At 46.2% G+C, this 18,378-nt stretch overlaps 1 protein-coding gene across 1 annotated transcript in view; it reads right to left on the bottom strand.

The window, feature by feature from the left end:
• Nucleotides 1-4,157: 4,157 nt before the first annotated feature.
• The window catches only part of Tmc3 (transmembrane channel like 3), a 41,227-nt gene continuing 27,006 nt past the window's right edge, over nt 4,158-18,378 (bottom strand). The window contains exons 16-22 of the mRNA XM_042278838.2: nt 18,132-18,260; nt 15,500-15,610; nt 14,477-14,602; nt 13,744-13,822; nt 12,314-12,356; nt 10,496-10,751; nt 4,158-8,490 (exon numbers count right to left, since the gene is read on the bottom strand). Of these exons, the coding sequence (XP_042134772.1) occupies nt 7,647-8,490; nt 10,496-10,751; nt 12,314-12,356; nt 13,744-13,822; nt 14,477-14,602; nt 15,500-15,610; nt 18,132-18,260 (1,588 nt within the window). The 3' untranslated portion in view covers nt 4,158-7,646. The remainder of the gene's footprint in view (nt 8,491-10,495; nt 10,752-12,313; nt 12,357-13,743; nt 13,823-14,476; nt 14,603-15,499; nt 15,611-18,131; nt 18,261-18,378) is intronic.

The raw sequence follows: 18,378 nt of genomic DNA, 5'->3' as shown, positions 1-18,378 counted from the left end.
CTTTGTGACAAAATAAACAACCATGACACAAAACATGTAGAAACCCTGGTCACAGAGAATTACAAACTCAATAAGGAGACCCATCTAGTAGACGAACAGGACAAGATGTGTTAGTACACGGTGTTAGGAATAGGACTGGAGAAAGGGTTTTTCCTTACCTCAGATGACAGAATGCAACATTTTGCAAACAAAGCAGTGATACATGTTAACAGTTGTTTGTACTTCCTCTTTAACTCAACAACCTCACCTGCACCAAGGCAGAGAAGAGTGCCCTTGTAATGGAAAGTAACTTATTTGTCAAGGCATTAAGCAAAGTTACAAGATACCCATTATGTGGGATATTGTGTAACCATTAAACTCATATAACACAGCTGATGAAACTAAGGTTGGCGCCAAGGAGGATTGCTCAAGAGAGCGGAGGATCGGAGGCCCAGACTTGATAGGAGGCAGCCCTTCTCATCAAGAGCCATTTGCTGTTTGGAGTACGTAGTTAGAATTTAAAGCTTAACTGAATGTATTATACATTCTTATCTTTCTCCCAATGTGATCTCTGTTTATGAATGAAAGGGAAAGATGGTCATATGTTACATCACATAAACAAGTCAAAAATACAAGGTGAGTGGTAACAGTATTGTGAATACAAAGGCCTGTGCTTAGAAGCCCAGCATGGCAGCACATGTCTGTGTTCTGAGCACTTGGGAGGCAGAGGAAGGAGAATTACTCAATTCTGATGCTCACTTGGTGTACATATTGAGTTCCAGGCTAGGCAGAGCTACAGAATGTGACCCTATTGAGAGAAAGCAAGCCAGCCAGCCAGCCAGCCAGCCTTTGGGCAGGTGGGTACAGCTAAGCCATACAATATTTACACACCATGCTCAAGGTCATGGGTTGCATTTCCAGCACTCAAAAAAAAATTAAAATGTAAAAGTAATAAAAAAAGATAAAGCCAGCACTCATCAGATCACTCAGGTCACACATTGTGTTGGCAAGTGTATAGCATTTTTAGAAAATGAGTAGCCATTCCAGACCTTAAAATTTTCTCTTTCTTTTCATTTGAAAAGTGAAATAGTAATAGTACTAGCAGTTGAAACACAGGTCAAATGGCTTAATAGTGAATAGTAATCAGAATGGCATTTGATGTGCAGTAAACATTTATGCACTATAACATATCTAAGTTCAATTAAGTACAAATATGTCTTGAGTAAGAAAGAAGTATGTGTGTACTTGTGTGTATGTGTGTGTATATATGCACATGTGTGTGAGTTTGCTAATGTTTATATATAGCTGTGTACCACATAAGGATGTCATTTTGGTCAATCATAGGCAGTATGAACAACAGTCGTCCTGTAAGATGATATCGACCAATGACATTGTAGACCTCTTGCCCTTCATAAGAACACACTATGATGTTCACACAGTGACAAAATCACCTCATGACACCTCTCTTAGGATCTTTATCCCCCATGAAGCACTGCATGCTAGGGATGTTTATGTTTCAGTGCTCAGAATGTTCCAGTTTAGTAAGGTGTGATCTTAGAACAGTGTAAAGTCAGCTAGACATTTTCTTTTCATTTTATATCATCACATGCTGCCTCATTATTTCATTTACTAACATTTTTTAAAATATTTATTTATTTATTTATTTATTTATTTTTAATTTCCCCCCCCCAGAGCTGAGGACTGAACCCAGGGCCTTGTGCTTGCTAGGCAAGTGCTCTACTACTGAACTAAATCCCCAACACCCATTTTTAAATTTTTTTAAAAATGTCTGTCTTAATTAGGGTTTACTATTGCTGTGAAGAGACACCATGACCATGGCAACTCTTATAAAGAAAACAATTAATTGAGGGGCTTGCTTACAGTTTCAGGGGTTCAGTCCATTATCATCATGGCAGGGAACATGGCAGCTTGCAGGCAGACATGGTGCTGGAGCTAAGAGTGCTGTATCTTGCAGGCAACAGGAAGTTGACTGACTGTCACACTGAGGGAAGCTTGAGAAAAAGAGACCTCCAAGCCCACCCCCCTAGTGACACACTTCCTCCAACAAGGCCACACCTCCTAATAGTGCCGTTCCCTTTGGGGGCCATCTTCTTTCAAACCACAACAATGTCCAATTACACTTCAATGTAATGTATTTCTATAAAGTTCTGTGACTCTAGCTTGAGAGTCAGGCTGAGCCTATTAGAATTTTGGTTAACCTCAACAATATGAGAACAAAAGTGAAGGAAAGTAGGTCTTGCCTTTTATTTTCTTTATGCTGGATACAACCTCAGGCAGGTGAGGTAAATGCTCTACCGCTAAGCTACGGACCAGCCCAGGAAAGCCAATGTCGCTCTAGAAAATGACTTTTAGTAGCTATCAATATCCAAGAGATGGCTATGCCCAGAATGCAGTGGGCAGTTTTTTTTTTTTCCTACAAAAGTGTTACTTTTATTTATATGTGTGTGTATGTGTGTGTCTACATGGGTATATGTGCATGTATGTATTGATGCCCACAGAAGCCAGAAGATGGTATAAGCTACCCCAGAGTGGGAGTTACAGTTGGTTGTGAGCCAACCAACACAGACAGATGCGGGGAATCGAACTTGGGTCCTCTGCAACAGTAGGATGTGATCTTAACTGCTAAGCCTTTTCTCCAGACCCTCCAAAACCAAAACCAAAGTTAATTCCAGTTAACTTTGATCCTTGCTCTCCAAAAAAATGGGAGGTCCTGGGTAGACAAAAATCTTCAGAGAAGCAAATTGTATACCCAAGGCCTGTGACAAACTCCTGCAGAAGGAAGCTGAGATCCGAGGTAGCCTGGAGTTGCTCCATCTGTTTTGTGGCTGGAGACAGGCCCAGGGGAGGAAAAGCAACCAGCTGGAGCAGAGAGGATCTAGTGCCCACACACCACTCCGAGGGGCACAGACAGGCGCTCCTTTGAAGTCTGCTGGGGCTGCAATTGAGAGCTGACAGGGAAGAGGAAGAACTGAGCTCTGCAGGTTCATTGGTCAGTGCCCTCCCACAAGCTTCTAGCCTCTTAGGCCACCAGGTTCCCTGGCAGACCTCACAGAACCCCTAGCTGACTTTGAGATAGGTGTTCAGGGCAGGGGTGTCACAAAGTATTTATTGCGTTAGCTCAGGACACCGTGAGTCTAGTAAATAAGCATAGAGCTGCCCATTTGTCCTTCCCTTAGCAACAGTGTCTGTTTGCTCAAGTTTACTGGGTGCCAGCTGCTCTCCTCCACACTATTTTACCCGGACTGAGTCAATTAGCATCTAATCATCTAGTCGGAACACACTGAGGTAGAGACCAGTGGCTCCAGGGACTGGGAAAAGATAAAAGAAACCAATCACAAACAGACAGACAGACAGACAAATAAAAAGGGGAAAGCACATTTACTATGCAGTAATTTTTAGGGTAGAGGTTTTTAAAGATTCATTTTATTTTTAAGTGTGTGTGTGTGCGCGCGCGCATATACACATGAACACAGTGTTCAAGGAGGCCAGAAGAGGGCATTGGATCCCATGGAACTAGAGTTATAGGCAATTGTAAGCCTTCCAGTATGGGTGCTGGGAATGAAACTCAGCTCCGGTGTCTACTGGAGGGTATGCTCTCTCTTTTTTTTTTTTTTTTTTTTAAAGATTTATTTATTATGTATACAGAAGAGGGCACCAGATCTCATTAGAGATGGTTGTGAGCCACCATGTGGGTGCTGGGAATTGAACTCAGGACCTCTGGAAGAGGAGTTGGTATTCTTAACCTCTGAGCCATCTCTCCAGCCCCCGGGTATGCTCTCTTAACCACTAAGGTATTCATTCCTTCAGACCCCAGACTTGGAATAATCCAGTGGATTATGCTACCAATAGTAGTTTGATGACAGGGTGAGAAAGCAGACAATCTTCCTTGCCACGGGCCATTACTAAACTACACAGGCATCTTGTGAAACCACAGTTATGCAAAACAAGCTTGATAAGGCAGCATGGTAGCTTTCTGTTCTAAATAAAGCCTAGATAAGGGCTGGTATCCCCGAAGTGGAGGGAGGTGAGTGATCAGCAAGCCATGCATTTGTTAGGAGCTTCATGGAAGCCCTTTCACAATGATGATGGGTTGCAGCAGGAGAGTGAGCAGAAGTGTCCAGAGGTGAATCACCCAACAGCTCGAGCAGAGACAGGAAGAAGGAAAAAGAGCGGAGTAATTCAAACCACATGATTGATTATTTTTTTCATCAGATGGACAGAAATTACATAATGCAGCAAGATCAAGCCTTTGGTGAGACTGGAAGGAAAACATTTCAGCCATCTGCCAAGGTAGGGGATGCAACATCCCTGGGCTTGCAAAAAAATAATAAAGTGGAAACTGGGAAAGCATGATATGATTGCCTCCAACAAGCTCAGGTTTCTCTTTATAGGACTAATAAATTCAAAGAAAATATACAGAAGAAGTTTAGTATACCTTTTTAATAGGGAAGATACGGAAATTATTTCAATACCCCTCGTGAAGAAAAGGAAGAGATGTTATATAGTTTATCCAAATAATGAAATACTAAACATATGTCACAGGGAGTTTCATCTGTGCATATTTCTGTAATAGATTTCAAAAGACAAATAAATATAGTGATAGATCTAGGATAATAGCATTGACTTAAGACATATATTGCTAAAGATGCTTATATACATATATTCACACATACAATGTCTATAAATATGACAGTCTACTGATTGGATATACACTGAGTTCATGACAGTGTAAAAGGAAGGACTTCTAGTATGAGGCTAAAGAATAATCTGATTCTTTCTCTCTCTTTCCCCCTTCTCTCTCTCTCCTGAGCATTCTTGTGTAGTCCAAGCTAGCCTGGCACCATGTAGCTCAGGCTGACCTTGAACTTGTGGTTCAGGCCTTCTGCATCAGTCTTCCAAGTCAGCTCTATAGTGTTTTCTTTATTTCTAAGACTAAAGGACTCCATGGAAACAAAATACAAACCATTGCTGACCCTCACAAGGGGAATACAGGTGCTCATCATACTCACTTGTGTATTATTGTGTGTCCTAAAGTTCTCTAAGTGGGAATCACCCCATACAAGGAGCCGTATACGCCTGCTCTGAACTCACACTTCAGCCCTGAGTATGTGACTAGATGACTCTGTTTTCTTAGAATGCTCTAAGGTCTGCTTATGTTCCCTCCTCCCCCTTGCCAACAGGCTGCTGCTCCTGCAGGTGTCTGGAGGTAGGTCTGATTTTCCTAACCTAATTCCATGTCCCAGGTAACTCCAGGTCTCAGCCCTAACCCCAGAATCTGGGGTAGGAGGCCTCCTCACTATGGCACTGCTGTGGGTAACTCTGTCACTAAAGGGCATCCCAGACACTGCAGAACACTAAGTCTGGACCATCGATCCTAGAGGCAACATGGCATAGCATTTGAAAACCTGTGCACTCCTCCTCAGGAGTTCTGTGAGGGGGAGTATCTGTGTGGACTTTGCAAATGGCAATATTTATATAAACTTTCCTGGTTAGAATTGGGAGTTATCTTGGCCTCTAATCCAGCTGCCTTGGCATATGTGATTCAGTTATTAGTATGGTCTACTCATTAATTCATCCATCCATTTACATCTAGTCAGGTATTAAACATTTATGCAGACCTCCAGGATTCCTGTTTCCATGGAAGGGATGGCTTGTGGAACGTCCTGAATAGTATGAAATTTTACCCCATGGCTGGGTTATGATATACAGTAAAGGTGAAGTGATTTTGATGTTGTGATTAAGGTCTCCCATGAGCCAACTTTTAGGAATCAGAAGGAAGGGTTTTCTGGGTGGCCCTGGCCTACTCGAGGGCCTTATTGAAAGAGGGCTCACGTCTTCCCTGCCAAAAGGGACTGAAAGCCAAATAGCCACACTCAGCTGCCAGTGCAGGTCCACCAGCCATGCTGTGTAGAGTGTTGTGCAGCCGGGACATGCAGGAAGCTTCTAGAACCTCAAGGACTGGATATTTGACCAAGAGTCGTGTGAGACTGGAAGAGGGAGGGCCTGGGATCTTTGATGAGATGTCAATTCTTGTGGATGCCTCCCTCAGTTTCTGTCTGAGGAGACTCAGCTGTGTCTGCGCTCCTAAGCCATGGCAACTGCAGGATGGTGAGTGTGCATCCCATAAGCCACTCAGTTTGGTATTGTGGGGTGGAAATCAGAAAAATTAAGATGGGGTTGCTTGTGTCCGAGCCCTGACAAGAAAGTAAGTGAAGCATGAGGCTTGTTAAGTGGGAAGATTGGTACATGTGCTCTGGATAACAGACTATGACCGCAAAATTTGGCCAGACCACAACCTGGCCCTAAGGCCACCCCAATTTTGTACAGACAGTACCTCTGCAAGGACACCCCTCTGACCTTGGGCTGGTGCCACCCTCTCTGTTGATCTTCCCAACACGGGGAGCTGACTGAAACAGCCGATGCAAAGTTCATTTGCCTGTGAAACCTTTTCCTTGCTCCAGGTTTTTGCATATGCCCATGGCTTACAATGCTATTATATCGTCAATGCGATGCTCTCTGTTTCCAGAGAAATTCAATTTGGGGAGAGTCCCCACTGTTATTCCAATCGAGACAGTGCTGGAAAACACACGTGGTATCTATTGTCTATCCGTTACTGGGACTGTCGAACCATGGTGCCATTTTCGCTCCAAAGACACTGAGTATAGTAGAGAAGACAGAAATGTGAGAAGTCAGAGCTTCTAAAAAGCTGGTTACCATGGGGTAGAGCACGCAGAGCTGCCAAGCCCTGCACAAGGCCAGCCAGAGGATCCAGAGAACCACTTCTCCAGAGCAGACACAGTGGGAAGGAGGTAATGTCCGCTCTGCTCTTTTCCTTTGGGCCTATGGCGTGGAGGGTAGAAGCCTGGCATCTCTGTGGCTGTGAATTCTTCACCTCCTACCTGGAGGACGATTGGCCGTGGGAGAGAACAAGGTCAGCAAACACAGAAACAGCCAAGAGCTGAGAAGACAGGTGTTCTTGGGGATGGTTGAGTCTTGGTTCCAGCTGAGCGTGGTACTGAGTCTCAATCCCCATCCTTCTCAGTGAAGTGAACCAGGAAACCGCAGGTGTAAATTTGGGGTCATGTCTAATCTGTGTCTTGATGAATACAGAGTTAAATAAGCTTGCAGTGTACTACACTGGCCACTACTAAACTGATATATTAGTCCTCATCAACTAAATACTGTGAACACGTCAAGGGTGGCCGCCTGAGTTTGGGTGCTCACTACAGAGTTTCAATACTTGTATGTTCAAATACCACAGTGCAAAGCACTCACTCATATCATTGAAGAGAAACAGAGTGTTGAGGTTGGTTTTTGCAGTCCTGGTCTAGCTTGCTGGTGAGCATGGCCAACCACCCTGAATGGAATCAAAGGCCTCATGTTTTCTTGAAAGGACAGGCTGATGTGGTGATGTATGTGCTGGGCATAAGGAAACACCAGGAACTGCCACTCATACACCACTGCTGTGAATGGGAAGTGAAAGCCCCAGGGTCTCAGAGCTTCAGACAGCAGTGGCACATAAGCCTGCAAAAGCTCCACAGATCTCTAACATCCCCAGAGCAGGTTTCTCTTCCAGAAAGCGTGGGACTGTGTGCTCCCAATTCTTCCAAAGAGGTCCAGTCTTTAGGAAGGGAACTGAAAGAAGCTTAGACATTTGAACAAATTAGGTCATTTAGATCTGTGGGCAGTGCCTGCCTGGACTTTGTCTTCCTTCTGCCCAGCTGGCTGGCAGACCCCGGGAATCGGCCCTGGCTGGACATGACCTGCAGGTGTTGGTCATTGTTGCTGTTCTGCTGGTCACTGCTGGATGCTGCTGACACAGAATCAGATTCCGTGAAGGATGGCTCGAACTTGGTTTTGACCCTGGTTTTTGGAGGATGCTGTGGGTACTGGACATTCCTGGATCGTGGCTTTTTGTGAACAAATGTGGGCCTCTCAGGCTGGCCCCCAAAACTATTGTCCTCAGACCTGTAGTACATCCTTGGCTGGTACTCAGGGTCTCTGGTGTCACTTTCTGATCTGTCACCGGTGTGAAAACGAGAAGGCCGAGGGAGGTCCGTCAAGGAGCCAGGGGGGATGGACCATTGGACCAAATCTGTCCTCAGCATCTCCTCCTCTTCTTCACTCAGCTGTGGTGAGCAAGGCTTGTGGGGGGCCCAGGACACATACTGCTGCACATTCCTGGGGTACAGCTCTACAATGTCACCTAAAGCATCTATCTTGAAATGTCTTTCTGGCCAGAAAGTCGGCTGGGTCTTTTTGTGACAGTCCCGTTCATTCACAACATAGTATCTGGGAGCGCGGAGTCTGTGGCCAGGCGTCACCAAGGCAGAGACCCTGGGTCCACAGAAGCGAGGTCTGATTGGCTGAAAGTCTTTTCGGGAAAGAGGCTCTGAGTGAACATCCTTGAGGGGCTGTGTCTGTGTCACAGATGTGTAGGATCTGTTCTTGTGGAGGTTGCCTGTGCTGGCACATGACCCATGTGGATACCTGTAAGGCAGAAATGGTTAAGTAGTTATAGCCTCTGTCTCCCACCACATTTCCAGGAATTCCAGAGCGTCTCTTGGTGATCTGTGGGTGCACTCAGGGAGTGGGACCACACTGGAAATCTTAGAGCCCTGATACAACAAGGGATGCCACTGTCCATGGGGGTGCATGACAAGGTGTGCCTCATTCACATATCCCATCACAGAGCACTGGTTCTGTTAGGGGCATTTCATGGGACCAGTGTTTGTGGAATGCATGTTAGGAATACTGCTTGCTCTAGTGCCTAAACTGCCCTCCAGCTTCTCAGGCACTTCCTTAAGAGTCCACTGGGGGGAGCTATACATGCCCCAAGGACTAGTGACTGTGGTTTGACACACCTTCCCCGTCCCCCGTGACCTCCCAAGAAGGACTTAGGTCCCCTACTACTTGTCAAGGTACTACAAGGATATGAAGACAACTTGCTTAGAACAGAGTCTCAAGTTCTGTGATAACTTGAAGAAAGGAAAAAGAAAGGAAAAAATTATATTTATCTCTATGGTATCCACTGCTACAAATGAATATAATTCTGGCTATGACTTTGGGCTGACATAGCTCTGTCCCCTCATTCTTCTGGATGCTGTACAAACACTAAAGGGAGCTGGATTCTCCTGCTTTCTTGAAGAGGACACTGAAGCAGTTGGCCCATATAGAAATGCATTGAAGAGCTTGCCAATAACTTGATCAGTCTCATGCGAAGCAGAGACCGTTTACCACTAATACCGCCATTCTGGGACTGAAGACATAATGCGTGAGGCTGGACAGAAAGATGGGGAAGTTATGGGACATGGGAGAGAGGAAGGCACGCATGACCCCAGGGTATAATGGGAGCCTCTCATCAGCTGAGAAGCAGGAATCCGGCATACTCACCACTGGCTCTGAGGGCTGGGACACGGGGTTCATATTGACCTCATGCATAGATCTTTTATGTGTAGTTAGGAACCAGGACTAAGGCCTGAATGTATATGACTTTGGATAGAGTCATTCCTTTCCTCAGACAGGGCCTGAGACCCTCAAACCAGCCTGCTCACTTTGTTTCCAGTGACGACACCCTCCGGACTTCCTGTGTCCCTGAGAGGCACACATTTTCTCCTAATGAATTGCAGTCCTGCCAGGTGCGTCTTAGGAATCTCATTTACATTTCATCATAACCCTCTGCATGCAACAACTTCAACCCCTATTGCGACAAACAGCAAAGCAAAAACTACGAGGAGCCCACACTCATGCTCTCCAGAGCATCTTAGCTTTTCTTCGGAGTGTACCTCTCTTTCACTTAACCTTCCTGCTTAAGTCTGAGTTAAAAATGCCTTTATTCACCTGAACTCTACTTCATAAACTGGCTGGCCCTGAAATGCTTCCCTGGGTGGAAGCCATGGGTCCTAGTTTGGCCTGAATCAGGTCCTTAAAACTCTTGGGAAAAGCCAGGGCAGCGCATGCCTTTAATCCCAGCACTCAGGAGACAGAACCAGGTGGATCCCTGTGAGTTCAAGGCCAGCCTGGTCTACAGTGCGAGATGCAGGACGGGCACCAAAATGACACAGAGAAACCGTCTCGAAAAAACAAACAAACAAACAACAAAAACTCTCGGGGAACTCTTGAGGCTACTGAGGGTGATGGTGTGGATCTGTGCCTTCTGCTTCTGCACCCCCAAATCCTGACTTGGGACATGACTGTTAAAAAAAAACCAGCTTATTTCCTTAGGCTACAGAAAATATGTATACTAGGCTTCGAGAAAGTTTTTTTTACAGATGATATGATAATGTAAGGTTTGAAAAGTCTTGACCTCCCCACCTCCACCCTGCACCATTTCCCACATCCTCAGCATCCTCAGCATCCCAGCAGTCCCTGCCCCCTGACTCCTTCTGTCACATCTGGAATTCAGCGGCCCCAGCTTCCTGATAGCTCTTCTGGTCTGCCACTGGTACCACACTCAAGAAGCCTCTTTACTTTCTGTCTCAGAGTTCACCCTCACCTACTGGCATCCTGCTCTGGCCTTGATCTAGATCCACCTGGAAGAGGAGAGCAGAGGCCCCTGGACCCTTGCCCAGGACTCTGGGGCAGGGACCTGGTGACCGTCTCCATCCTGAGGCTCTTGCTACTCAGCGAGTCAAAGTTGACCATGTTGCCGTTGTTTTGGGCTGTTGCCATGTATGCTGACGACAGCTGGCTGATGAGGTCACCATCCTTTAGAAGTCTCTTGGTGCTCTCTTCGTGGGTCTGGATTCGAGCTGCAGGCGGAGGGAAGAACAGGTGACAGGTCCAGGTTTGCTGTCTATGCTTTGAACCTTAAATCCCCTGCAAGGCCCTCATGCTAAGCTCTAGTCCCTAAACTGGCACTCTTGGGGAGAGGTGCAGCCTTTAAGTGGCGGTAAGAACTCTGGCCTTAGGGTTCATGTGCTCTGAGGGGATTGTGAGAACCCGTTCTGTTTCAGCCTGTGAGGTAAACAGGTTTGCTTGGCACACACTCGCAGGGTGGTGTGTCCCCTCCCTAAGCAATGGGTCCAGTGGAACACAGATTAGAACCTGGAACTGTGATCCAAAAGAGACTTCTCTGTCTTTATAAGAAAGTGATGTCAGGTGTTTGCTATCTTGACGGAAAGCCTGCTGACACAAAGCTGATTTAGGGGCAGCACTTTCACAACAACTGGATCTACAGTCGTCAGGTGCACCCACACACAGTGGACCCAAGGCAACACACATTCAGCCGTTTGAAACATGGTATTCAAGGAGCTTAAGCAAGAAATCGAACCCAAGGTACCTCAAGACTGTTAGGTACAATCTAATATTCTTAAGGCAAGAAAGGCCGTTCGAGAAAGTCTCTGTGGATCCTGGCTTTGGGGGGCTCTGCCTAGATTAAGCAATATTCTCAATTGGCAAGTTCTCTCTCACAGTTACAGTGGGATTTACAGGACAAGGCACAGTCACCGTGTGTGTGTGAAATTGTCACCTGGTGACTCTGCATGGAGTGTGATCTTTAAGAGCTCTCTTCCAAATAGCTCACCTTAAAATAGTTACAGGGACTGGCTTATGGTAACATTTGAGCCCCATTCTCTTTCATGCTCTGGCAGGTTAAGTGTGGACTGTGCCAGCCCAGTGGTACCCACTCAGCATCCTGGCTCTCAGTGCACTCTACTAGTGAGTGGCCTTAAGGGGCAGTCACTGCCTCTGTTTTGATCTGTACTTCCTCCCCTTGAAGTTGGCTTTCTAGCCACACCAAATCTTGTTCCCCTCACTTTCCTTCTTTCTGGGCCATAGCCTTCTCTCCTTCATGATGGGTCTGAGTTTGGAGACTTGAGAGAAAGAAGGTATGGCCTTGGAGAGTCTGTGGCTTTGGGTCTTTATTCTGCAATCTGCTTCAGTGGCTGGGCCTGCCTGGGTGGTATCACTAGATGAGGTTAGGACAGAGAGCACAGAACGTAGGAATGTGGGAGCCTGGGGCAGAGGCCTGGGATATGGGCTCCCATGGGAAGAGATGGGTGCCTGAGAGGACACACACCAAGCGGTCAGACAAATAGGTTCTTGAGTATTTTCCACTTTTCCACACCGAGTTTCTCTCCTGTTTCAAAGCCCCTTTCTGATTACAGAAGTTTGGGGCTTAGTTCCAGGCCTGGGCATGATCAAATCAAGGGCCCAGAGCAGTAGATGGCCTGGTTTTACTGTCGTGTGCCCAGTGACTTGTGAAAACCCAGCACTGGTGATAAGCAATCTTCACCAGTGGTGGGCCTTCTGCCCTTTCTCAAAATGCCCATCAACTTAGAGAGCAGACATTTGTGTTTGAAGATTCACTTACCCTCTACCATTTGGGCAACCTTTTTCTTATCTTCAGCTCTTGCCTGAAATGTGAATGACAGTCAGTTTGCTTCAGCTTGGAGAGGAGGAAGTTCACATTTTATTTTGGGGAGAGAGAGGACTTATGTGCTATTATTCAGACCTTCGGTATGATCGCATCGATGAGAGCAGAATGGTCATAGAAACTGGGCCTGTTATTTGAGTGAATAAACACAAGCATGGAAGAGCCAAGGTTTTACACATGATGGGTTTCCTGTAAGGATGACTAATTCATGGGTGTGTGAGATTCTGCCAAGGCAGGCAGAGTATCCTGTATCTGAAGGACTTGGGACCTGTGGCTTTTCACATTCTGGTTAATTTAGGGATGAGATCCAAGTCTCAAATGAGATTCCTTTCACTTCACCTGTACTGAGTACATGGGGCCTGGAGGTGATCTGATAGAAGATTATTTTTGGTAATTTTGTGTACAAAACGTTTTCATGGTGTAGAATTTTCCACTCATGGCCTCATGTTGACGACCAGAGACTTTCAGGTCTCAAAGTAGTTCAGATCTTTAGATTAGGGAGGCTCAGCCTGAAATGGCTTGAGTCACAAAGAAAACACAGATCAACCACTAGGGAAATATCCATGGGCAAAACGCCCTGCAACTGGAAATGGATTTCTAACTTGACATTTCACAAAGCAAGTCTGTTACCCCTTTACATAAATTTGAATTTATGGGAGCAGTTCTTTTTTTCTTTCCTTATTGAAAAAGGTACAGGGAGACAAAGAAGGTGACCAGGATGCCACACTTAAGGAACTATGACTCTCAGTGTTATGAAAGGCAGGGTAGACTGGACCCAGCGAAAGCCTTCTTGAATTTGGTACCCTGGGTGCTTCCCTGGCCTCCTCCTGACCCTGAGGGAGGGGATGCAGAGGAGCAGTCATGGAAGGGCAGGGAGTGCCTGCCTCAATCTGGTTACTTTAGGAGATGATATGTACCCTGGGTGCGAAAGAGTCTATGCCAGTCATAATCTAAAGAATAAGAAAGAGTAGAACCCTGTCTCGAAAAACCAAAAAAAAAAAAAAAAAGAGGAGAGAAGAGTGTTTGGGGGTACACATGGCCCTAGGGGTTCAAAGGTCAAAGTTGACCCTGGTTAGATTGAGTGGCTTTTCAACAAGGTGCTTGGCACACTGGGAGCCTGGCGTGGCCATGCAAAGAATGTTCAAGCAAGCCAGCTTGTTCCCAGCCAATGGAAGCAACCACTGGATAGTCTTAGAAATAACTCGAGGGGACTTTGAGGGTATCCATCCACTTTGTACCATAACACATGGCCAAGTGTCACTACAACCCGAGGGTCTGAGCTTCTTTGCACCCTCATGCTGGGGAGGGTGCAGGCATCCGGCCAGGGTTGACGTCCCGGATGAGAGCTGAGCTCACGTGATACTTGCGTTTTGGATCTGCATCCTGAGTTGCTGGCTGCTGAGCTTCAGTGATCTTGCGATGCTCTGAAGGTAGTAGATGAGCATGCTGGGATGGAAGGACATGGAATAGTGAGTGGGATTCAACCGGCTCTTTAGCTTTCAGGTCCCGCTCAGGTGGCAGTGGAAATGAGGGATCCCAGGTCAGATGTGGGCTACCCACTGACCCCTGAACCTCAGACAAAGATGTACTTGGCTTCTCACAGCCTGTGGCCACTGGGAAAGTGCAACCCCCCCCCTTTTTTTTCTTGTGCTGAAAGCACTAATAAACCTAAGCTACTCAGCTGAATTGTGACATTTCAAAAGTATCTACATTTCTGTAGAACACTATACTGGTAATAATAGTATCCAGCCCCATTATAGTGGCCTCAGAAATCCATCAGATGCTGTGGTGGAATCAGTACCTATGCAGCTATCTCTCTGTGGCATGGTGGCTCAGAGTCCATGCTTAGATCATCAGCTCCTGTAAGTGCTTTCTGAATGGACTACTTTTATTTAACTATTGGACAGCAGTGTGATCATGTGGCCACACACACACAGCTGTCCTTGAAGGGTAAGGGGTGTGGCATTCTCTGGAGGCTGGGAGGAGTGATGCCCCCTGGAGGCTGGGAGGTATGACACCCTCTGGAGGCTGGGAGCTGCAGTATCCCCTGGAGGTAGGTTGGAGTGGTGCCCCCTGCAGGCTGGAAGGTGTAGCACTCACAACAGAAGCAGTACGGCTGGAAGTATCACCACAGGGCTGCTGATGTGTCCAACCACAACGTGAAACCATGCGGGGAAGTCATTCTCTATCGTCTCTGACACGATGTCATAGATCTTCTCTTGTCCACTGAGAGAAAGAAAAAGATAACTCCAGATTCAACTGCTTTTGGCTACGGAATGATTCAAGACCTATCAAAAATGTTTGGGTGTCTGGAGGCGGATCTCCAAAACCAGCTGCAGAAGCTAGAGACAAATCTCCAAATGGCAAAGATGCCTAGTGTTCCCAGATGTTCTGTGAAGGAGTCATCTAGTTACCCGGCAGGACGGGAGGTGGGGCTGTCGATCACACCTCAAGTGCACTGGCTTTTTAACGAGTAAATGAAGACACCCCCGGGGGGTTGTGTGTCCAAACCGACTTAGGCATCAGTGGGGACTAGTTGAAATTTCTGTACGGTTACAGTGAGATACTGTAGACTGAAAACTGACATGGACTGTCTTCAAGTAAAGCTTCTGGCTTCAGCCATGTAGCCTGCTGTTCCTTTTTCTCTTTCTTCCTTCCTTCCTTCCTTCCTTCCTTCCTTCCTTCCTTCCTTCCTTCCTTCCTTCCTTTCTTTCCTTTTCTTTTATGCCTGAGATTATAGTATAATTATATCATTTCCTCCTTTTCTTTTTTCCCTCCAAACCTTATCATAGATCTCCTCTTTGCTCTCTTTAAAACACACGGTCTCTTTTTGCATTAATTGTCATATGTGCATATACACATATTCCTAAATACCTAAGTACAACCTGCCTAGTCTGTATATTACTTGTATGTGGGTTTCCAGTTTTGAGACAGAGTCTTATGGGTATCTTAGGCTGGCCTTAAACTATTGACAATCCTCCTGCCTCAGCCTCCTAAGTACTACTAGTATTAGAGATGTGATGAGCCATATCAGGCTTCTTTTTTTCCCCCTCTTACTTAAAAATATTATATTATCTTCATTTATTTATTTACTTGTTTGCTTTTTTTTTCTGTGTGTATTACCTGAAGGGGCCACAGTTCAGAGATGGCTTGTAGTGGACAATAGCAAAGATGGTTGGCAGCATGCAGAGAAACAGCATGAATAGGAGCATTGCCAGGTAGAAGTTGTTGGATCTGCAGAAAGACCAAATATCATGCAGCAGCATCCATTCCAGGCTCTGCAGGAGTGCATCCTACTCGCCCACCCAGCAGCAGCCAGCACCTCTGTCGTTGGGACCAGTCTCTCCTCAGGGGCCTGGATGGCTCCGTGGGTGAAGTGCTTGTGGCCCAGGCATGAGGACCTGAGTTTGATCCCCAGCACCTGTGTGAAAAAGGCTGGGGGCTTGAAATCCCAGCATTGGGGAGGCAGAGACAGGCGAGTCCCTGGGGCTTACTGTCCACTCAGGCTGGCCAGACCGGCAAAGCATAAGGTGGAGAGTAATTGGGAAAGATGCCCGATATCAGACTCTGGTCTCTACATCTATGCACACCCATGTGCACATGCACTTGCTTACATATGCAGACCAGCATGTGCTTGAGTGTGGGAGCATGTGCACACACACACACACACACACACACACACACACACACACACACACACCTAAGGGGCTTGCACAGCTCAGAAACCTCGAACTCAACTTTCAGAAAAAAACCTTCCAGCCCATCCAATTCTCTTTACAAACCCTGGCTAGGCACTAAGCTGTAAAGCAAGAAGGCAGCGGCTCCACCCGTGTGCGGGGCTTCTTCCCAGCTAGCTCTACATACGGCAATCTTAGAACTGCCGTCCTTCATCTGGGCCTTACCTAACTGTGGTGGAATATTAACCGGGCCATTGCACCTGGCATTTACTCTGGACTGATGGCCACTTAGACCTTGGAATTATCTCATAAATATCAGTGATTGTTATCAGAGATTTATAGGGTTGCTTTGTCCTGGGAATTTCAGAACCTTACCATAATCTCAGTCATAAGACCTGCCTGGCACACCTGGAACTCTTATGATTGTGTTTGATTAAGTAATGGTTCCTTGAGACAACTCCTAGTTCAGATAAGAGGTTTTGGTATTTGGGAACTGACTTGCTAAATGGCCTCTTGTGCATCAATAAAAAGAGCTTCATCAGAGCTCCTGCTCAGCCAGTCCATGGTGACTGATTCCTCCGCTGCTTTTGCTAAGCCTGAATTCATCCTGCAGTCTCTCTCTCTCTCTCTCTCTCTCTCTCTCTCTCTCTCTCTCTCTCTCTCTCTCTCTCTCTCTGACTGACCAGTGTAACTTAGAGCACTGACGTGGAGTGCCTTCTCTCCTGCTGCCAGCCTGGAGCGCGCTTCTTGGGTCTCAGGAGGAAGGCTCCATTGGTTGTAACCTTCAGCCATCCGACTTGGATCACATATGCTCTCAGTTTCTTTCTCTGCTCCTTACTGCTCAGAGTGAATGGTCCCAGGCTGATATCAGGGCCTTCAGTGGTCCCAGTGGTAGCTCAGACCAATTTGGTATGTGAGGCCCTGTATATAGTTTATCAGTCTAGTGATGTTCAACTACCCTGTCCATTGGTTTCCCCAACTTTCTCCTTCTCCAATGAAAAAGATTTAACCAGAAGTCCTGCGTGGACTGTGGTAAGTAGGTACTAATGCTTGTACCCTCCACAGTTCATGTTGACATGTGGTTGCCTTTGGGGGGTCTTTGGGAGCTATAGATTAAATAACTACATGTAAACATATAAAACCGCATATATCCAAACATGAACACAAATGTGTACTGGTCCCCAGGTAAAATATAAACAGCTTGCTATCCAGGTCATGCTAAAAAGTTTGATAGTTCAATAGCCACCAATAGAGAAGACAGACACACAGATAATCACTGTGGCAAAGCACTGTAACTGAGGTCTCATCATGAGATTCAAAATGTGTTATGAATTCACCCATGTGGCTAAAATGAAATGCAGGAAAGAATTAGCATTGTCAGGATTGCAGAACAATTCAAACTTTTAACCAACTATGAAAACTCATGTGTACCTGCCCTAAAACTCAGCATTACACTTTGTGGTGTATTCCTGACGAAAGCAGAATGTTCAGGGGTGTTGGGTGCTACAGTCAGCAGCCAGAAGTAGCCACAGCACAGAGAAAGAAACCAGAAGGCCAGTTCTGTGTGTTTCCTCAGCGACAGGAAGCAGAGAAACACAATGTTGAATGGAGAAAAACAAAAAACAAATAAACAAACAACCCCGAACGCAAAGGAGCACATTCTATGCATGTCTCATTTAACATAAACAACAAAACCAGGCAAGCTCTGTAGAAGTCAGGGGTGATGGGAAGCAGAAGTGATCTGGGAAGCAGAAGTGATCTGGGTATCACTCATGTTCTGTTTTTATGTGGATGCTGGTAGGTTGTATTTTTGTGTTCAGTCTATGAAAGATCAAGCCTGATATTTTTAACTTGTGCACTTTTTCCAAATGGTTATTAGGTATCAGTAAAAACTTAAAAAAAAAATGTGCCAAGAGCTTCAAAGGGATGATGACTGATTCCAGGAGGAAGGCGTAGGCAGTGACTTCATGGAGGGAGCTGAGGAGGGAAACAGGGTTTTGAGAGGCCCTGTGCTAGGAGGCCCCTGGTCGGAAGAGGATATATGGTCTCAGCCCAAGGCTGACGTTACTGCTACCGACCTGGAGGCTCGAAACACTTGCTGGTGGGGTACGTTGCAGGTCAGCACAGCCCAGCTCCTCAGGTACATCAGCCCAATGAGCTTGAGAACATTGAAGGCTGGTAGACACGGGGAGAAGAAGGCCCCCATCCTGAAATGGCAGAAGGGTCAAGTCAGTCTGTGTGTGTCCACATTCAGGGCTGCATACCAGAGGCCCCATGGTGGAGCAAGGGTCTGAGCCATGACATTTACACTCTATATGTCAGGCA

This window comes from Peromyscus maniculatus, chromosome 1 (genome assembly GCF_049852395.1).
Source record: "Peromyscus maniculatus bairdii isolate BWxNUB_F1_BW_parent chromosome 1, HU_Pman_BW_mat_3.1, whole genome shotgun sequence".
Classification (NCBI taxonomy): domain Eukaryota; kingdom Metazoa; phylum Chordata; class Mammalia; order Rodentia; family Cricetidae; genus Peromyscus; species Peromyscus maniculatus.
Note: the sequence above shows the minus strand (reverse complement) of the source record. Positions and strands in the feature narration are given on the sequence as shown.